This window comes from Anarrhichthys ocellatus, unplaced genomic scaffold (genome assembly GCF_004355925.1).
Source record: "Anarrhichthys ocellatus isolate YVR2014 unplaced genomic scaffold, GSC_Weel_1.0 scaffold9, whole genome shotgun sequence".
In the NCBI taxonomy this organism is placed as follows: domain Eukaryota; kingdom Metazoa; phylum Chordata; class Actinopteri; order Perciformes; family Anarhichadidae; genus Anarrhichthys; species Anarrhichthys ocellatus.
In genome coordinates, this window is record NW_022280039.1 from 5,760,756 (window position 1) to 5,777,907 (window position 17,152).

Here is a 17,152-nt window from a genome sequence, read left to right on the forward strand (position 1 = left end):
CACACACACACACACACACACACACACACACACACACACACACACACTTCAAATCTATTTGTTTTTGCTTTGTCAGGCATAGCAAATCAGTCAAATAATCAGAAGCCATATTGCCCATTTCACCACATCCCAATCACCCGGTGCATGGGGATCATTGTAACTGAAACCAAAGCCATTAAGCATGGTGATTAGCAATCTGCGCACTCCCCAGTGGGCTTCCTGTCCCAGTGCAGAAAAGGCAAAGAGCCCAACCCCAGAGACAGTGTCTAGGACTGGGACTGTACCATCAGCCTGCTGCTCCTCATTCCGCTGCTGCTGCCACTGCTGCCGTCGGAGAGTTTTGCGTTTGGCGTAATCGTGGTCAAACGGCGTGGCCACGTAAGGCGGGGATGTCAGACCTGGGGTGGCAGCCGACAGATGGGAGGAGCCGAGGACGTTTCTTATGCAAACTGACGAGCAATTAAAGTCTTCATCTGTCATGGAGGGGGGTTTCTCCCTGCAATGAATCAAGAACAACGTTGAGGATGAATGTTCAGCCGTGAGATTGAATGTGTTTTTCGTAATTCCTGCTGGATTATATCTCTGTAGCTTACTTTTCAAGGGACCTAGGCATGCTCGGCATGCTCTTCTCTTCCCCCCTGGCAAATGGCCCGATAGCGGCTTCGACCAGCATACCGAACAAGAGCTCGTGTTCCAGATCCGGCACATTCCCCTCTAATAGTTTTAGAGTGGTGGCGCAGAGACGGAAATGCAACTAGAAGAAAGAAGTCAGAAAACAAATGTCTTGTGCACAATGTGTTTAAATGTGAATGCCTTCAGACAGTTATCCAACGTAACACAATCAATGTGACACAACTAGAAACTACAGGCAACATGTAGTTTACCTCAAGGGCCTCCATGGCCAGGTCAGGAGGATTATGGTAATGGATTTTCCGGGGGTACCTAGCAGCTTCTTCATGCAGATAGTGGGCTGCCTATAAATATAAAGAGGAGAGAGAGTCGCCAACACAATCATCTGGCTTTACAAATGAACGGGTCAAATGGAGGGAAGGAGTGCAGTAAGAAGTAGAGGACCGCCATATGTGCGGACATCAGGGTTCACGTTGTTCAAACTGCCCCACTCATCCTCTGCTGACCTCCAGGACATTAATATCATACAGGTTCATCTGCCTCCAATGATCTAATCAGAACAACAGACCGATGACTAACTCCATACATTGTTCTCTCAGAAAAAAAACATCTTGCGAGGGCGGAAGGGCAGCGATCTTTGTTTCTGTAGGCGGGTTATGAAACAACTCCTGGGAGAGCAAGAGAACTGTCTGCAATCAACCGAAGGATTATTCTTTCTTTTATTTCCTTCTAGTACGGTTATTATTTCTGCTGGTTTTTACCATCATATAAAATGTTCTCTACTTCCCTCACTGACTTCTATAAATTATTATTGTCCATTAAACTGAAGTACTTAGAAATATGTTTCTCATTATGGAAAAAAAGTACAGGTTGTTAAATCAAGACTTTCATTTGAAAATCACAGACACTGTATGCTGGTGTATGCAGAGTGTATTTTGGTGATAGAAGAAGTGTTGGAAATCACCTTTTAAGCTTAAAGAACCCGAGATTTCTGTATTTGCCCAGTGAGAGAGCAGCATCCTACTACAATTCTAAAATCAGTTATCAGGATCCTTTAAAATGTTCTCTATCCGATATTCAGAGCATTCATATACTGTATATAGTATATTAGTGCATGCAAAGCTGCCCCACTGGCTAGCTCATGGCAGCATCTCTGCACTGCGCTCATACGGCGGTTACAGCTGATAAGTTTGCTGTTGGAGTCGTTTGCACTGTTAGCGTTGTTAGCATCGTGAGCTGCAAACTGCCAGCTCAGCCACGGGGGTCTTAAAATACTTCACTTTATTTTTTTTGACACATTTTATCTCATACCAGAGTAAATAAACATCTCAATAATTAAGTTCATCATTAAACATAAATTAGAGATTCAGGTAAAACTGAAATTGTTTACCTTTTTGTAAAGCTGCAGATATTCCACAGGAGGCTGTTTGCGTTTCTCCGAGATCTTCCCGAGCATGTAGTGAATGAGCCACTCCTCTTCATCACTGTCACCCTCACAACGGGAAGCTCCCTGGAAACACTGGAACGCTGTCTCCAACATGGAGTCTCTCCTTTCTACCATCTGAAACAACAACAACAACAACAACAACAACAACAACAACAACACACACACAGGAACCTTCATGAGTAATTTAGCTCAAGGCGATCGATCAATTTACAACAAGTGGAACAAGCAAAAGTGACAGGATGGATGCGACATCCGTTTAGCTCACACGTGGAAAGTTTGACACAAAGTGGACATAACATGAACTGACAGGGAATACAGATTAGCACCAAGATAACTTTGTTACCATGGACCTCACCTGTTTCACCACCTCTGGGGGGAGCTCGTTGCGCCACTGCTTGAGCTGCCTTGAAGCAAATGTGTGCAGCGCGTATGAAATAGTACCGTACTCGATCCACAGAGACAGGTTGGAGCTGTCTATTACCAGGGCCCTCTTAAAGCAGTTAAGCACAGCCTGGGAGTGCTTCCAGATAGGAACGTCACTTTTCAGCTCATTGGAGTTGAGCTTTTCCTGAATACGACTGGCCCTCGCTAAAGCCATACCTGCCCAGGAGTCAAACCTGAGGAAAGATTCATGTTCCGAGTAAAGTCACTGCACTTGATGTATCACGGCAAAATGCAACATGACAAACCCTACACATTCACATGTATTTACTAATATTCATAACATAAATAGACATTTTGTAATGTGAATAATCATTGACACTAGTGCAGAGCAATGAGCTACCTGTCGGGACACACGCATATGTCATGCATATAGAACTTGATGGCTTTAGACTGCTCCTTGTTCTTGAAATGGTAATCAGCCAGCAGGTAGTAGATCTCATTGATGATCGGAGGTGCAGGAGCACTACCCTCAGGAAGGCATGGGGCCTTAAAGGGATCAAAATAAAATCATTCTTTAATACATCACGATTCTCTGTGACAAACCTGCAAATGAAGTTAAGAGAGTGACAAAAACTATTTAGGAAGTCTGAGTCACTGCTCTTCCTCACATTCAGTGTGGGCCTAACAACTGACCTTTTCTGTCATGCCCTCAATGTAGGCTGCCACTTCATCCATGGTGAGAGTGGGGGTGTCACTTGTGGGGGCGATGCCAGCAAACCTCCTCAGCAGATTGGCCAATTCTGCAGACACTGTGCTCGTCTTGTAGCTGTCAAACTCCGGCAGTGACTTTGGTTTGAAATACTGGAAGATGAAGAGGGCATCACACCACAGCAGCTCAACCTGCAAAACACAGAATGATTCCATAGGAAACATTGGTGTCACAGTCCACTGTACAGCACCAGAGCAAATGAGTGGTATCAAGATCTCCTGGGGACTGTCTTCTTGCACTGTGTTTGCATAATTACAGTCAGTCCTCTACATGCACCGATACTCAACTGTTGAAATGACACCCACCTGGTGGCTGGACACATGCACTACAAAAATACAAGCGACCAGGGGCTCAACCAAGATTCACAGTGTCATGAGTCACTCCAGTGGTTACAATCTCAGGATATCATCAGAGTTATGATATCTTTTAAATTTAGATAGAATTTAGCTATTCACAAGGCTAGATTAGCTAAACATGTTTGTATCTTAAAATCAGCTTGAATAGGTGGAGACAGCAGTGGACAACAGTAAGTGAGGTGCAGCAGATGCGATTGTGCCTGTATGTTGTTTGCGGTTGATCTAAACGCGTTCACATTTCTTACTCAGTGAATTTATGGCATTATGCCGTTAATGCCATTTCACCGCCTCAATTTTAATTTGATGACACCAGACGTGCGTACCTTACGAGCCCACATAACAGCACTAATGGATGAAGCAGAGCTCTGCGTTGTGTGCGGGTCAATGAGGGCACATGTTTGCGTCATTGGCAGTTGTGAGAAATCATACCAATTAGTCAAAGCCTTGAGCCATTTTCACCACCTCCTCACTATTTCACCGCCTCTTCAACACCCTTTGGCTATTATCTAAATAGCAGCTCTGCCACACTGGAGTGTTCTTGTTTGTTTCACATTTTAGATTACATAATATATATTGGTTAAAAAAAAAAAAATAAATAAAAATAAGGGTCACGCAAGCATAGCTGAGATTGACTTTTGCGGTATGTAACTAAATTGATTAACTTCCGAGCAGCAGTCACCTCAAGTTCATGAAACGAATTACTCGGGCTGCACAATTATGGCCAAAAAGATAATCATGATTATTGTTTATCAACATTGAGATCGTGATTATTTATTTATTTTAGGGACAAATTACTTTCATTGCACTTTCACAGTTAAATCAATAGAGCACTGCTTTCACTTCCTTGTTGTGCTACATTCCTGCTAATGGACAAATATTTTAAAATACGGTTAAAAAACAATATACAGTATATTACTCTTCTACTCTGGACTGCCGGCTCACATTCACGTTAGTTTTTTTACAGGCTGATGCTGTAAGGTACGTCGCATGACCGCTTCCCACAAGTGAGTTTTCTGTGAGCGTAGCACGCGTTCACAGTCGATCGCGTGCTACGCGATTAATATTTGATTAATTGAGCAGCCATCCTAATTACAATAGATGAATTCAAAGACATGAACAGAGAGACGTTTAGAATCATGCGAGTGAGTGACCTGTGGAGACGAGTGGTCCTCAAGGTAGCGGGACTTGCTCTTCTTACTGGGGTAGCCATAGAGGCAGAAAAAGCACTGTTCCAAGGCCATCTCCAACTCCTCTTTGTAGGGATGAGAGTCACTGTTGGAAGAGGCTGCGACCTCCTTTTTCAAAACTTGAACCTGTAACGAACATAAGAATAAAGCTCCGTCAAACTGCTCAAATTGTTAACACAAATGCATTAAGCTACAGTAACACAAATAAAAAAGGCAAATATGCAATCTGCTTATTTATATTCAGTCAGAATAGAGTACAGGCAGAGAAGAGTCTACAAACAGACTTACATAGAACTTGAGGAGTGCGCCGTCCGAGTTGCAGCACAAGGAGCGACGGCCGAGATACTCATGGGCTGTGTTCAGAAGCATCAGGGAGGAGGGCAGCATGGGAGTGTCTGAGTCATCTGAAAAAGACTCGAAAGAGTCATTCGGTGTGACAACTGCCATGGCATAAACACCAAGGGAAACCCAGAGGCACGAAAACAAGAAGTCAACAAACCTTCATCATCCCCTACAGATATATGCTGTCGAAGCATACAGTTAAAAGCAGCCTCCTCGTGTTTGATAACGCGATACAGGACGATCCAAGGCAGAACCGAGAAGAAATAAGGCTCCTTGGGATCGTCCGAAATGTTCATGCTCAGATCAATCAGCTGATAATACGAAAAACAGCAACACAATGAATGAATCAGATCAGTTTCTGATCAAAGTGTCACATTAACACATGTATTAGGAAACTGAAAGTTTTCTTCGGCTCCCTTCTTACCTGAATTAGATTGTTTGCTAGTCGAGCCATACTAGAGAAGTGGGGGACATTGCTTAGAAGCTCAGAGTTTTTGATGAAGCAGATCTCGGTGCCATCCAGCAACTTTCCAATAGTACTGACCCACTCCTCCTTACTAGGAGGAGAGTTGTTTGGAGCAGAGTTGAGCTGCTGCAGGGCTTCATTCAGAGCCAACTCGCTGCACTCAAAACATTGCTGGTAGTCCTGCAGCTTCAACAGCGCGTTCTAGGCCAGAGAGAGAGAGAGACCAAATTCAATGAAGAAGTGTCAATATTAACACATTTCAAGAGATCCATAGGTTCAGTCAATATTGTTGTGGCACATCCAACCTGCAGTAGCATCAGCTGAGCAGGCCGCTCTGGCGCTGAGCTCACAAACTCCAAAGGTTTACTCCGGTTGCCGTAATTAAGAGTGGGCTGCAGCAGGCGCACAACAGAGTGAAAGTCAGCAGACTCGAAGAGACGCTGGATCTCCTCCAAAGACTGACAACGCTCCAGAGACTTCAGCCTCTTGTCAATCTGTCCATGGGGAGAAAAACAGAGACAAACAAAAGAAACAATCAAAACAGTTGGAAGTATCTTAACTGCTGACTGGCAAGATTTTCATTTTTTTATAACTCGTTCAATTGACTAACTAAAAATGTTTCATCAGCCAGCACACGGACCTCCTCCACAGAGATTGCTGCATCTACACGAAGGTTAGGCAGGCTGATGGTGTAATGTTTGCCTTCAGAAGTCTTTGGTTTGCTCTGCAACAGGCCAACACAGACATCGTAGCTCTCCAGGGCCAACTCCATGTCTCCCTGACAAAAGACAAGAAAAACAGTCTTACAAGTCACATCTGGCTGAGCTGAGGGGGGAAAAGGACTCATGTGATCAAAAGTTAAAGCAAAAATAAACAACAAACAATAGACTTTACCTGCAGGGCCAAGAACCGGGCCTTGAGCCAGTAGACGCGCACCATAACATCCAGCCAGTCATCCTCAAACAGGTCTCTTTGGGATGAACCTAAGGCCAAAAGTAACAAATCACTCTGGAAGTGCTGCCCAGGGAATTCGGAGTCAGCTGCATCACTGCTGGGACAAATGCTGCTGCTTCTTCTTGGAGACACTAGACAAGGAAATATATAGAAGAAGCCAAGAGTAAGCACGTTGTCCCCCCCCCCCCCATACGACTTTCCAATACTTAGCAAATCATGTTTAAAACTGACATCGCAGTGCCCCCTTTAGGCCAGTCAGTTCATTTTTGTAATGCAAAACGCCATCATAACATTCATTTTTGTTAAAACTTTAGTCAGTAGTGCTTGAGATATGACATGTAAAAATAACAGACATTGTAGCCCGGCTGAATACGGTTACTTCAACGCACTGCAGTCCAGCACTGTAATGCATCAGAGAGGATGAGGGTTAGCTAACTGGTACTTACCAGTCTTCCCTTTGTTGTGTATCCATTGCTCCAACTGCAACTCCATACACGCCAAGCTCATTGCCAACATTTCCTGTACATGTAGCAGATATAGATTATCAGAGGTTATTGTGGGTGCAAAATATATAGCCAATTTTGACTTAAAAAAAACAAAACTGTAGTTATGTCACTGGTTCCAATTCAAGAAGATTTAAACCTCTATAGACTCTGGAGTATGCAGACATTCCAAAATGGTCTCACCCATTTAAAACGATCTTTATTTAACTAATAAAGTTGAAGTTGAAGTATTTAACCGGTTTTCTTGTCATTTACCCGGATGTGTTGGTTGCTGCAGTCCCGAAGCAGAGGGTTAGGAAGACCACTGCTGTGCTTCCTCCAGGTCTGATGGACCTCCAGCACCACAGCAGTCAGCCCCCGAGGCCACTCCCCCGTGAACTTCTGACCCACGGCTTTAAGATAGCGCATCATCACGTCCAGTAAACCACCATTGGTCATATTATTGAGCAGGAAGCTGTGGACATCCTGTTGCTCTATAGAAGGGAAAGCACAGCTTGTTAATAGGGCGGGGCAATAATTCAATAAGATGATTTATTGTTTTTGTCAATGGAAACTTATCGTGATGAAATCATACATCCAGATATATCATGTTACACAATTATTGTCTAAATTGAGTATAACAAGCACATAAACTATTCATTGAATTCCCAGAAAACATGCTATATAGGGATATTGTCACTGAGATAAGGAAATGACCTATATCATGATAAATACAGCAATATGGCACAACAGTGTATTTTAAATACATATCCAAAATGCACCACATACCAGATTCCATGTATTCAACCGAGTCAGCAGGGAGGCAACTCCCATGTAGAGGCTGCATGTCCTCCTTCCTATCACACGGAGCGTCGAGATTACTCAAACTCTCATCATCAGGATCAAACTTCTTCAGCCTAAGGAAAACAAGCAAAAATTGTTTTTAACCAACAAAAACTATAAGGAGGTATTTATGCATTGTATATTTGGTTTAGGGTTAAGATACCTGGAAGGCAGGTATTTAAAAAGCAGCTCCTGAAAATCAATCTTCTCTTCCTTCTTGCATTTTGTGTTTCGAACACGAGCGGAGCGCCGCTTGGCTGTCTCCCCACTGTCTTCTACAACTCGTTTCCTTTTCGGAGCTTTCTTCACTTTATCCATCAGTGAAACTTCTATTGCTGTCACTGTGAACATACAGTAGGATAAAAAAAACAAAAACAAAAAACACATAGAATATTAGCTATACAGTGGATCAAAACGAGATTCCTCTTTATAAACAACTTACCGACAGGTGGGGCAGAAGTGGTGACCTCCACAGTGGTCTGGGCTGGGGCAATCTGAGTGCTGGGTTGGGGCAGCACTACTGGCTCAGGGAGGGCCATTGGTGGCAGGGACGAGCTCGGGCTGCTGCTCAGCACGGTGGTCTGAACCATACTGACGGGGCTGCTGGGTTGGGGGAGGTTCTGGAGAAAGTTTGGGTCACGGTACTCCGACAAATCAATTCTGCGGCCGAGACTCGGGCGAGGTGGCTCACATGTGGTCTGATGTCTGTACATTGCCAGAAGGCTCTCACCCACGTGCTTCCATCTGAGATACAACAGTTGATTAATATTAGCTCAACTTGTCTTGGAAAAAGGAGGTCACAGCTTCACAGGAGACAAATATTGGGCAAAACTAGATATTAGGACCCTCAAAACAGTTCACAAAAAGGTTCACAAAATTGCTTACTTTGATGTCAGTGGAGCTCAACCAAGAATTTAAGTTAAATATACCCCGTTTCTGCATTCTCTAGCTTTATTATTATTATTATTATTATTATTATTATTATTATTATTATAAGAAATAATTGGTCTATCCTAGGAAAGACAAATAACATAAGCTCAAATGTGACAAGAACATTTAAAATAACTCACGAGAGGCAGCGGATGGGCTGAACCAGGACAAGGTCAGGTTTGGGCTCAGAGGGAGAGAGAGCCTGTCTGCGCTTCCGTAACTCCAGTGCCTCCTCCACAATGGATTTGCTTTCCTCCATCTCCACTTCCACATAGTGAATAGACACATCACTGCAAATGACCCACACCACAGAAGTTTGTCAGTGATGTGAAAGTATAGCGCTGCAGCTAGAGCATATTAACAAATGGAGGAATAAAGAAAAGTGAGCTGGCTTCACCATTTCATGAACATCTGCATTGTGTCCCTCTTTAGACAGGGCTGCTCCTTAAAGATTTTCTCCTTCAACACCAGGCCTTTGGTGTAACAATGATCCCTCTCTAATGCTTTAGCGATGAAGTACAAACAGCCTGGAAAACGTATGTAGATGATAGTTAGTGATCTATTTATACTTGAGCTTCTGCGTTGGTAATGAGAGAGGATATAGAGCGAAGAGCTTATGATGATGGATTACATACAGGTGTAGTCACTGAGTGTGTAGAGAATAGTTATGAGGTTGTCCAGGCAGGGCCAGTGGTCTGGGTTACAGTGCAATCCCTCCTCGAAGGCATGTCGGGCCAGAGGAACGCGCACCAGTCGCACAGCCACCAGACCAATTTTGTACCACATGTTCACATCAGTGGAATCCAACATCACTGCCTGCGAAAAGAACAGAGCAGATATGTGGTGTGAACACACTCACCAGAGTCAAAATGAAGCATTGAGTAACATAAAGCAGTGAAATGTCAACAATGATTAAACTTAAACTTGTTTTACCTCCAAATAAAACTCCATAGCAGTCTCCAGATCGTCCCGCAATGCAGCCATAGTGGCCAAGTTTTTAAAAGTAGAATATTTCAACATCAGTCCGGGATGCTTGAGACCCACTTTCTGATCATCCGAGGGCATGGCCTAAAATAGGATACATTTAAATTTGGAACCAAACACAGTGTTCACCTTAAGACCTCAAGTAATATGAAGGAAAGCTTACCAAGAGCAGAAAACTGATAACAAATGAACATATCCAACAGTGTCACCAAGAACCAAACAAGTTACTCATCAAGCTTTATTTAGGGTTTTTCACATCATAAATCCGTGCCATTTCTGGATATCATGCAGAATTCGGTCTACACCAAAACAAGCGGCAGTCCTCGATGACTAAACGGGGTGTGTTAATGCGATTGTGTGAGAGCATTACCAGGACAGTACACTGTGAGATATTTTACCTCTTTGAGCAGTGGAGTCTTGAGAAGCTCATGATAGGCCTGGGCAGATTCCACAAACTTGTCATGTTTTTGCAGATCTAAAGCTTTGTGATACAAAGCAAACGCCTCAGCTTCCTGCAGACGGAAATAGAAGAAAAATGAGACAAGTTATTTATATCTCTAGAGACAAAACAACGTCTGCATCAGCAGATAGGCCTAATCTTGCCGATTCATCTGCATACTGTCAGTACCTGAGCCTCTTTTGTCCGACTCTTGCTACTTCTCAAGGGGTCTTGAGACTCATCTGCAGCTGTCGAAGCAGCGTTCAGTGCTGCTATGCGAATCTGTAAAGAACACAGAAGAAGAGGCAGATATATAACTTGTGAGGGGGAGTTTGTAACAAAACAGCTACAGAGGATACACTCAATGATTTACAGCCTTACCATTTTAATACTTGGCAAGCAGAGCTTCCACCTTCACGGTTTGTAGCTTTTGATTGGATCTATAGAAATGTATGGAAACCAAACAAAAGGAAGAAGATAGAAGCAGGCAAGACAACAATTCAGCAAAAAAATAAAGCAACGTTACGTGAAAAAAGCATTTAGTTGCATGTCCCGTCAGCAGACCCACAAAGACTTGCTCCACAGTCTTTTATTTACCAATTCTAGTCGAAGGCCACTATAATATTCATTCATTCATTTTGAGTAGTATTCAGTGTGTGTGACAGCTTCTGACTAAATAAACCCCAACTCGACAAAGACAAGATCAATGCAACCTGCTGTAGTCAACTGATATCGCTCGACACAATTGCTGATCGAGAAGGGCTTGGGACCGACTAACTTAGCTAACGCTAACCTCACCAAAATGCTCAAAACTTAGCATGGTTAGCTTAGCTCTGCTGTATGGAATTGCTGCAGTTTGTCCCGAGCAAGCGACGTTAACATTGTAAAGCTTCACTGGTGAACACAACGCCACAGACCAGCTGGCAAATATAATCTCCTCTCTGGCTAACGTTAGCGAATTCAACTGCTAACAGCTCAAATTAGTCTAAGCTAACCGCTAGAGATGGCTGACATTAGCAGACACATTATGTGAGCTAACGTGAGCTAACGTTATTGTTTTACCGGGTGTCCATCACTTGCAAAGCGACTTACCGTTCATTCCCGTTTTAACCGCATTTGTATCGTTGCTACTTCTACAACAAGGCAGCAAAATCTAAAAAAACACTGCTGTCACATGTGGACATGTGTCACAAACGAGCACAAAGCAAGTTTGGAACTTCATTTATTCTTCATCCTTTGTTGTTGTTAACGTTACGAATGTTTGCGTCACAGCATGCGATTTGCTACCCGCCGATTAGTAAGGTCGCCCCTCATTGGTCAATACGCTGTGGGTGTATGCATGTGACCAATCATATGTTATGTTATTGGATGAAACCACAGTCCCAATACTGATAGCACTAAAATTACATTTACCACAAAGGTAAATGCTTTGAAATTGCTAATTGAAATAAAGAAAAAAGAACACCAAGGTAATTATCAAACTTAAATAGATCTGTACATTTTGATAATTTTAAAAACACGTTTTCAAACCTGTCAAAATCGTTAAAACGTATCTTAAAGTACATATATTAGCCTGTAGTCCTTTGTGGAGATACCAAAAAAGACACCTTGCAGCATAATGTCAAGGCTATTTTGTTTTTTTTAATTTTCAATTATGCAACAACATATTCAATAGCCTGCACTATTGCTACAGCAGGGCACAACCTATAGTCTCTGATATATATATATATATATATATATACGTGCAATTCATATGAGCTGAATCAAGGAATAACCAGGTAGCTGGGAATGATTTCCTATACATCAGAAATGATACATTCTGCTTTATACATTTATAGTCAGCATGTGTAATGTGTAACCTGTATGGTAAAATAATAACCACTAGAGGGCAAACTTTTAATTTATAATCCAGTAAAAATATTTCTCTATGATTGAGGTGGTATTTATTTAATCACAGGATTTACCAAGTTTGGTATTTAGCTGATTTGCTTGCATTGGCTTGCTGTGACATTTAATCATAGTTATATTGTTATTAATATTCTTTCTAACACACAGCAGACATTTGGTGCAAAACGAAGCAGGCGTTTCCTCCTCTCTTCCATCTGGCAGTATTTCAAGAGTTTGTACAGTGTCATAACAGATACATTATATCTTTGTCAGGATTTATTGTGGCAAATTGTGAGAACTTCCGCAGTTTTTAGGAGTAACAGTGTATACTGTTTTGTCCTCAGTGACCCTGTCTGTTGCAGTCCCCTGTTGCTCCACAGCTTATCCCCGCCTCCGCCATCCCCCACACTCATCCTCAGTCACCCCACCCCATCTCTCTCTTGGCTGAGACTGGCTAGCTGGCACCATTATCAATTCCTTCTGTCAGCATGCTTGCAAAAAATAGCTTACGTCACAGTCATTACTGGATCTATAAAAGCCAGTGTAATGCAGATTCACTGTGCAGTCAACCCAGCTACATTCCTAGGCATAGAGCAGGCCGTTTCTCAAGTCATGACTTCCACCGGCATTGGTCCTTACTTCCCTTCTACTAACAAGAGGAGGGTAGTTGTGCGCAGTGCAGGATATGGAGCTGGAGGAGGAATAGGATCTAGGTCTGCCTACTCCAGCCACGCTGCCCCAATAGCTTCCTATGCATCTTTACGCAGAAGTTATCCAACACACAACCGAGCCTTTTCCAGCTACTCCTCTGTGCTTTCTGCTCCAGTGTCTGCAGCTGTCACCGAGCTTCGCCTTGACCAAGCAGCCCAGGTTAGCTCTGAGTTCAAAGTACTTAGGACCCAGGAGAAGGCTGAGCTGCAGGACCTGAATGACCGTTTTGTGAGCTTCATTGAGAGGGTCCATGAACTGGAACAGCAAAACAAGTTGTTGGAGACTCAACTTCTGCTGCTCAGGCAGAGGCACACGGAGCCATCCAACCTTCGGGCCCTGTATGAGCATGAGATCCGCCAGCTCCGTGCTGCTGTAGATGAGGCCCACCATGAGAAGCAAGCAGCCCAGGACCACAGGGATGAGATGGAGGACGTGTTTAGTAAGCTGCAAAAACGCTACGAGGACGAAGTGCTTGGCAGAGAGGAATCAGAGGGCAGGCTCATGGATGCTAGAAAGGAAACAGATGAGGCTACACTGGGCCAGGCTGAGCTGGAGAAAAGAGTTGGGACCCTGCTGGATGAGCTGGCCTTCCTAAAGCGCCTTTGCGAGAGTGAGATTGCAGAGCTGCAGGCCCAAATACAGTACAGCGCAGAGATGTCAGTGGAGATGGAGGTCGCCAAACCTGACCTATCTGCTGCTCTCCGTGACATCCGTGTTCAGTATGAGAAGGTGGCACATCACAACCTTCAGTCCGCTGAGGAATGGTTCTGCAACAAGGTGAATGTGATGACAGTGGGCACTTCTCGCAACACAGAGAGTGCACGTAATGCCAAAGATGAGGCTGGAGAATACCGCCGGCTTCTCAAAGCTAGGATGATGGAAATCGATGCCGGTCGTGAGATGAATCAAGCTCTTGAAAACCAACTACAGGATGTGGAGGAGAAACAGAGTGCTGAGATCTCTGCATTGCAGGTGAGTAACAGAAAAAGCCCAGAAGACACTATTTCCATAATGAAATGATTTCAGTGAATTTATTTTTGCAATAGAGATGAGTCTTACTGCCAGTGTGACCACTTATAGAGCACACAGTGATACCCCGAAGATTAAGAGACGCAATATGCTTCCAGCCCATAGTGTTCCACTCACATGTCACTTTTCTATACAGGATACAATAAGTCAACTGGAGGAAGATTTGCGAGGAAACAAGAATGACATGGCTCGCTACTTGAAAGATTATCAGGACCTCTTGAACGTGAAGATGGCCTTGGATATTGAGATTGCAGCCTACAGGTACAAGTATTATACACGTTACAGTTTTTTAAAATTGTGTTGTAATTCAAATTAATACCATCAATATTTCTGCCTCTCATTTATATGATGTCATATTTTCCCTATTCTGTTAGGAACCTCCTTGAGGGAGAGGAGAACCGTCTAAATGTGACTGGACCAGGGTCCTTCAATGTTTACTCCCAAGCCATGTACGCTGCTCCATCCTACGGAAGAACAAAGTTCTCCGTGCAGTCTCAGCTGAGCTCTGCAGCTCCATACCTGATGAGCTCCCGCTTCTATACTTCATCACTCTCCACAGAGGAGACAATATCCGCAAGCCAAGCACAGCAGGCTGAGGCCAGCCCTCCTCACGAGGAGGAAGAGGAGGAGGAGGTAGAACAGGTGGAAGAGGAGGAGAAAGAGGAGGAAGCAGAGGAAGAGCAGAAAGAAGAGAAGGAGGAGGAAGCAGAGGAAGATCAGGGAGAAGAGGGGGATGAAGAGAAAGAGGAGGAGGAGGCGGAAGTAGAGGAGGAGGAAAAACAAGAAGAGGGAGAAGAAGCAGATGGAGAAGGTTAGTGTGTTTAATTTATTTGCGCATATGTGTAGTAGCAAATTCATTTTAACTTTTTTCTCCCCTCACATGGTTTTTTAAATAAAGAAGGTGAGGCAGCGGATGGAGAAGAAGATGAGGAGGAAGGAGGAGAAGAGATCCAACCTCAAGAAGAGGAGGATGCTGAGCAGAAAGAGGAAGAGGGTGATGAAGAGGGTGAGAAGGAGGAGGAGGAAACAAAAAAACAAGAAGACGTGGAGGCCGAAGAGAAAAATGGAAAAACAACAGATGAAAAAGTTAAAATTTAAATGCTTTAAAAATACGTGCTGGAATTGTAGCTGAAGGATGTCTTTGCTGGTGCTCTATATGTACAAATATATCTCAAATTCAAACCCCAAAAAAAACATTTTGGTGAACAAATTCTCCGTATGAACAACTTGAATGACCAACAGCATGTGTGCAAACTACAGCAAAGAAATGTAACATTATAAAAACTAATCAGATAGTATGTGAGATGTGAGTGTCTGAGTTAGAAATTCTGCTTTGAGGAGATTTGTTTGCAACCCTAACACCTGTGTGCTTTACAGTCACCAATACATGCCTGCAGACTCTCTGTGCAATACCCAGTTTGAAATGCCTTAAGTCCTCACTTACTGCTTTAAATCCATGATGTGCTGCATTGAACTCTAATAAAGCCTTGAAGCCTTTTCAACCCAGAACAAGCTTTTCATTTGTAATCTTTAACAGAAACCGTTGCAATGAAGTGTCACAAATGAACATATTCGCAGAAAATTATATTTAATGTCCAAGCTCTGTGACTATCTTTCACAAGCATGGATACATAGTTTTACGTGCTAATTTCTTTCAGAATGTTCCTTTCTCACCAGAATCTTAATGGCGGTTAATGGAAAAAGCCCATAGATGGCTGCCAAAGAGCCCTTGGTTCTATCCATATTGATGAATCAGTCCTAAATGCACTGGAAAGGAGTGCTGCTGCAAACCAGTAAAGTCAGCAAGTCTGGATTATTTAAGGTTCTTTCAGCAAAAATACACCAAGCCAAACTTTGAAAACCAAATGCATGAAAAAAAACAAGAAACACAGTCTATCAGACAGTATTACGCTTCACATTTTCAACATGACCTGTCAATAAACCCTCATTAAATTTCTCTTGACTTTGCAAAACCACAGTTTAGGTAAGAAATGAGTCACAGTGGCGTTTTTGTCTTTATCTTAAGTCAGCAGGTTGTGTCTGGCCTGATGTGCCTATAGTCTCTTTGTGATCAGTGAGCTGACACTGGCGCTTTTCCTGCTGCCTCACCCACATCCACATCACTGTCCATAAATCAGGGCGCACTGAAACCTTTATGACTCAGCTAGTCTACTGCACCAAAGAATCTGGCCAAGTGTCAACTCACGCAGGACAGCAGGAGAGAGAGGAGGAGAGAGAGGAGGAGAGTGAGCAATTTCATTATTTCATTAGGGAGAGAGAGGCTGAGGAGGAATCAGGGGGGGGGGGGCAGAAAAATATCTTGCTGCACTAAACCTTGACAGAGGACAGACTGTTTTTTACCCAGCAAAGAGGTGGAGAGACCAGGGGTTTCCTTGAGCCATCTGCAGAGATGCAATCCCTATCACACAAATGAACCCTAACCACTCACACACATGTAAACAAACACAGCGGGTTCTGTTTGGTGTAACTGCAGCACACTTTGAAATATTGCATCATCTTATAACTGTAACATATGCACATAACTTCACTTTCTCTACATGTGGTACGTGTTCTGGACAATATTTCATGTGTCAAAGCAAGGCCCGAAACTGTATTCAATCTCCTAACCATTCTCCTGTCCTCAGATTACCCCACTCTGAGCTAAATTATCCTCCTCCGTGAGTTACTATAAGACCAGCCCCAGTCCAAAGGAGCACTCAATTTAATCTCTAGAAATTCTACTGTGCATTGAATTTGGCTGCACTTACTCACACCATTCACCACTCAAAGAGATAGCAATACTGTAAATGTTTTCTTATTGATTTAAAAGTACACCAGTGATGCGCTGAAGGCAGGTTTTAATACACAAACCACCCTGCAGACAGAATGCTGAAGTAGTGATAGAGCTCTTTACAATAGACACAGTACACCACCAGCAGGATATATAGATACTCCCTCAGGTGTTCTGATGTATTACTCATGTCACATACAACTATGGCTTGCAAGTGTGTGTGTGTGTGTGTGTGTGTGTGTGTGTGTGTGTGCAGTGTGTTGGTGTGTGTCAGGGCATGGTGGGACACAGATCCACGGTAAATGCAGCACATCAAAGCAAAGCTGTATTATTTTTATCATATTTCATCTCTCAGATATTGAGTTTCCCCCCCTCTTTCATCTGTCATATTTGGGCTGTAAACGGAGTGGTATATAAATCTTATAACTCCCTCTTCCTCTTGTGGGCAAACAGTATGTCAGACAGAAGGAGGCCCATCATTGAAGCCCACTGAGACCTCCCAGACGTAACAGGCTTTGATG

At 43.3% G+C, this 17,152-nt stretch overlaps 2 protein-coding genes across 6 annotated transcripts in view; one reads left to right on the forward strand and one right to left on the reverse strand.

Annotated features, from left to right (window-relative positions):
* The window catches only part of cabin1 (calcineurin binding protein 1), a 35,038-nt gene extending 23,553 nt beyond the window's left edge, over positions 1-11,485 (reverse strand). For 2 of the 5 annotated variants that reach the window (XM_031849561.1, XM_031849559.1), the window contains exons 1-27: positions 11,306-11,485; positions 10,595-10,653; positions 10,403-10,495; positions 10,173-10,286; positions 9,724-9,858; positions 9,426-9,606; positions 9,188-9,317; positions 8,931-9,080; positions 8,303-8,604; positions 8,024-8,201; positions 7,807-7,934; positions 7,294-7,511; positions 6,982-7,054; positions 6,476-6,666; positions 6,222-6,359; positions 5,887-6,075; positions 5,540-5,782; positions 5,273-5,426; positions 5,062-5,177; positions 4,738-4,899; positions 3,155-3,361; positions 2,862-3,007; positions 2,433-2,694; positions 2,021-2,191; positions 885-974; positions 594-754; positions 399-496 (exon numbers count right to left, since the gene is read on the reverse strand). In XM_031849561.1, the coding sequence (XP_031705421.1) occupies positions 399-496; positions 594-754; positions 885-974; positions 2,021-2,191; positions 2,433-2,694; positions 2,862-3,007; positions 3,155-3,361; positions 4,738-4,899; positions 5,062-5,177; positions 5,273-5,426; positions 5,540-5,782; positions 5,887-6,075; positions 6,222-6,359; positions 6,476-6,666; positions 6,982-7,054; positions 7,294-7,511; positions 7,807-7,934; positions 8,024-8,201; positions 8,303-8,604; positions 8,931-9,080; positions 9,188-9,317; positions 9,426-9,606; positions 9,724-9,858; positions 10,173-10,286; positions 10,403-10,495; positions 10,595-10,597 (4,033 nt within the window). In that variant the 5' untranslated portion in view covers positions 10,598-10,653; positions 11,306-11,485. The other 3 variants (XM_031849560.1, XM_031849557.1, XM_031849558.1) reach the window with 2 other exon arrangements.
* A 1,108-nt stretch (positions 11,486-12,593) lies between these two features.
* On the forward strand, positions 12,594-14,671 carry neflb (neurofilament light chain b). The gene is made up of 3 exons (XM_031849563.1): positions 12,594-13,783; positions 13,977-14,101; positions 14,215-14,671. The coding sequence occupies exons 1-3, from the start codon at positions 12,647-12,649 to the stop codon at positions 14,654-14,656; spliced, it is 1,704 nt and encodes a 567-aa protein (XP_031705423.1). The 5' UTR covers positions 12,594-12,646; the 3' UTR covers positions 14,657-14,671.
* The last annotated feature ends 2,481 nt before the right edge of the window (positions 14,672-17,152 follow it).

Bases quoted from the DNA above. Each gene is read 5' to 3' on its own strand.
- neflb (XM_031849563.1), top strand. From the start codon at position 12,647: ATGCAGATTCACTGTGCAGTCAACCCAGCTACATTCCTAGGCATAGAG. The intron at 13,784-13,976 runs GTGAGTAACAGA...TTTTCTATACAG, and splicing joins CTGAGATCTCTGCATTGCAG to GATACAATAAGTCAACTGGA. The intron at 14,102-14,214 runs GTACAAGTATTA...CTATTCTGTTAG, and splicing joins ATTGAGATTGCAGCCTACAG to GAACCTCCTTGAGGGAGAGG.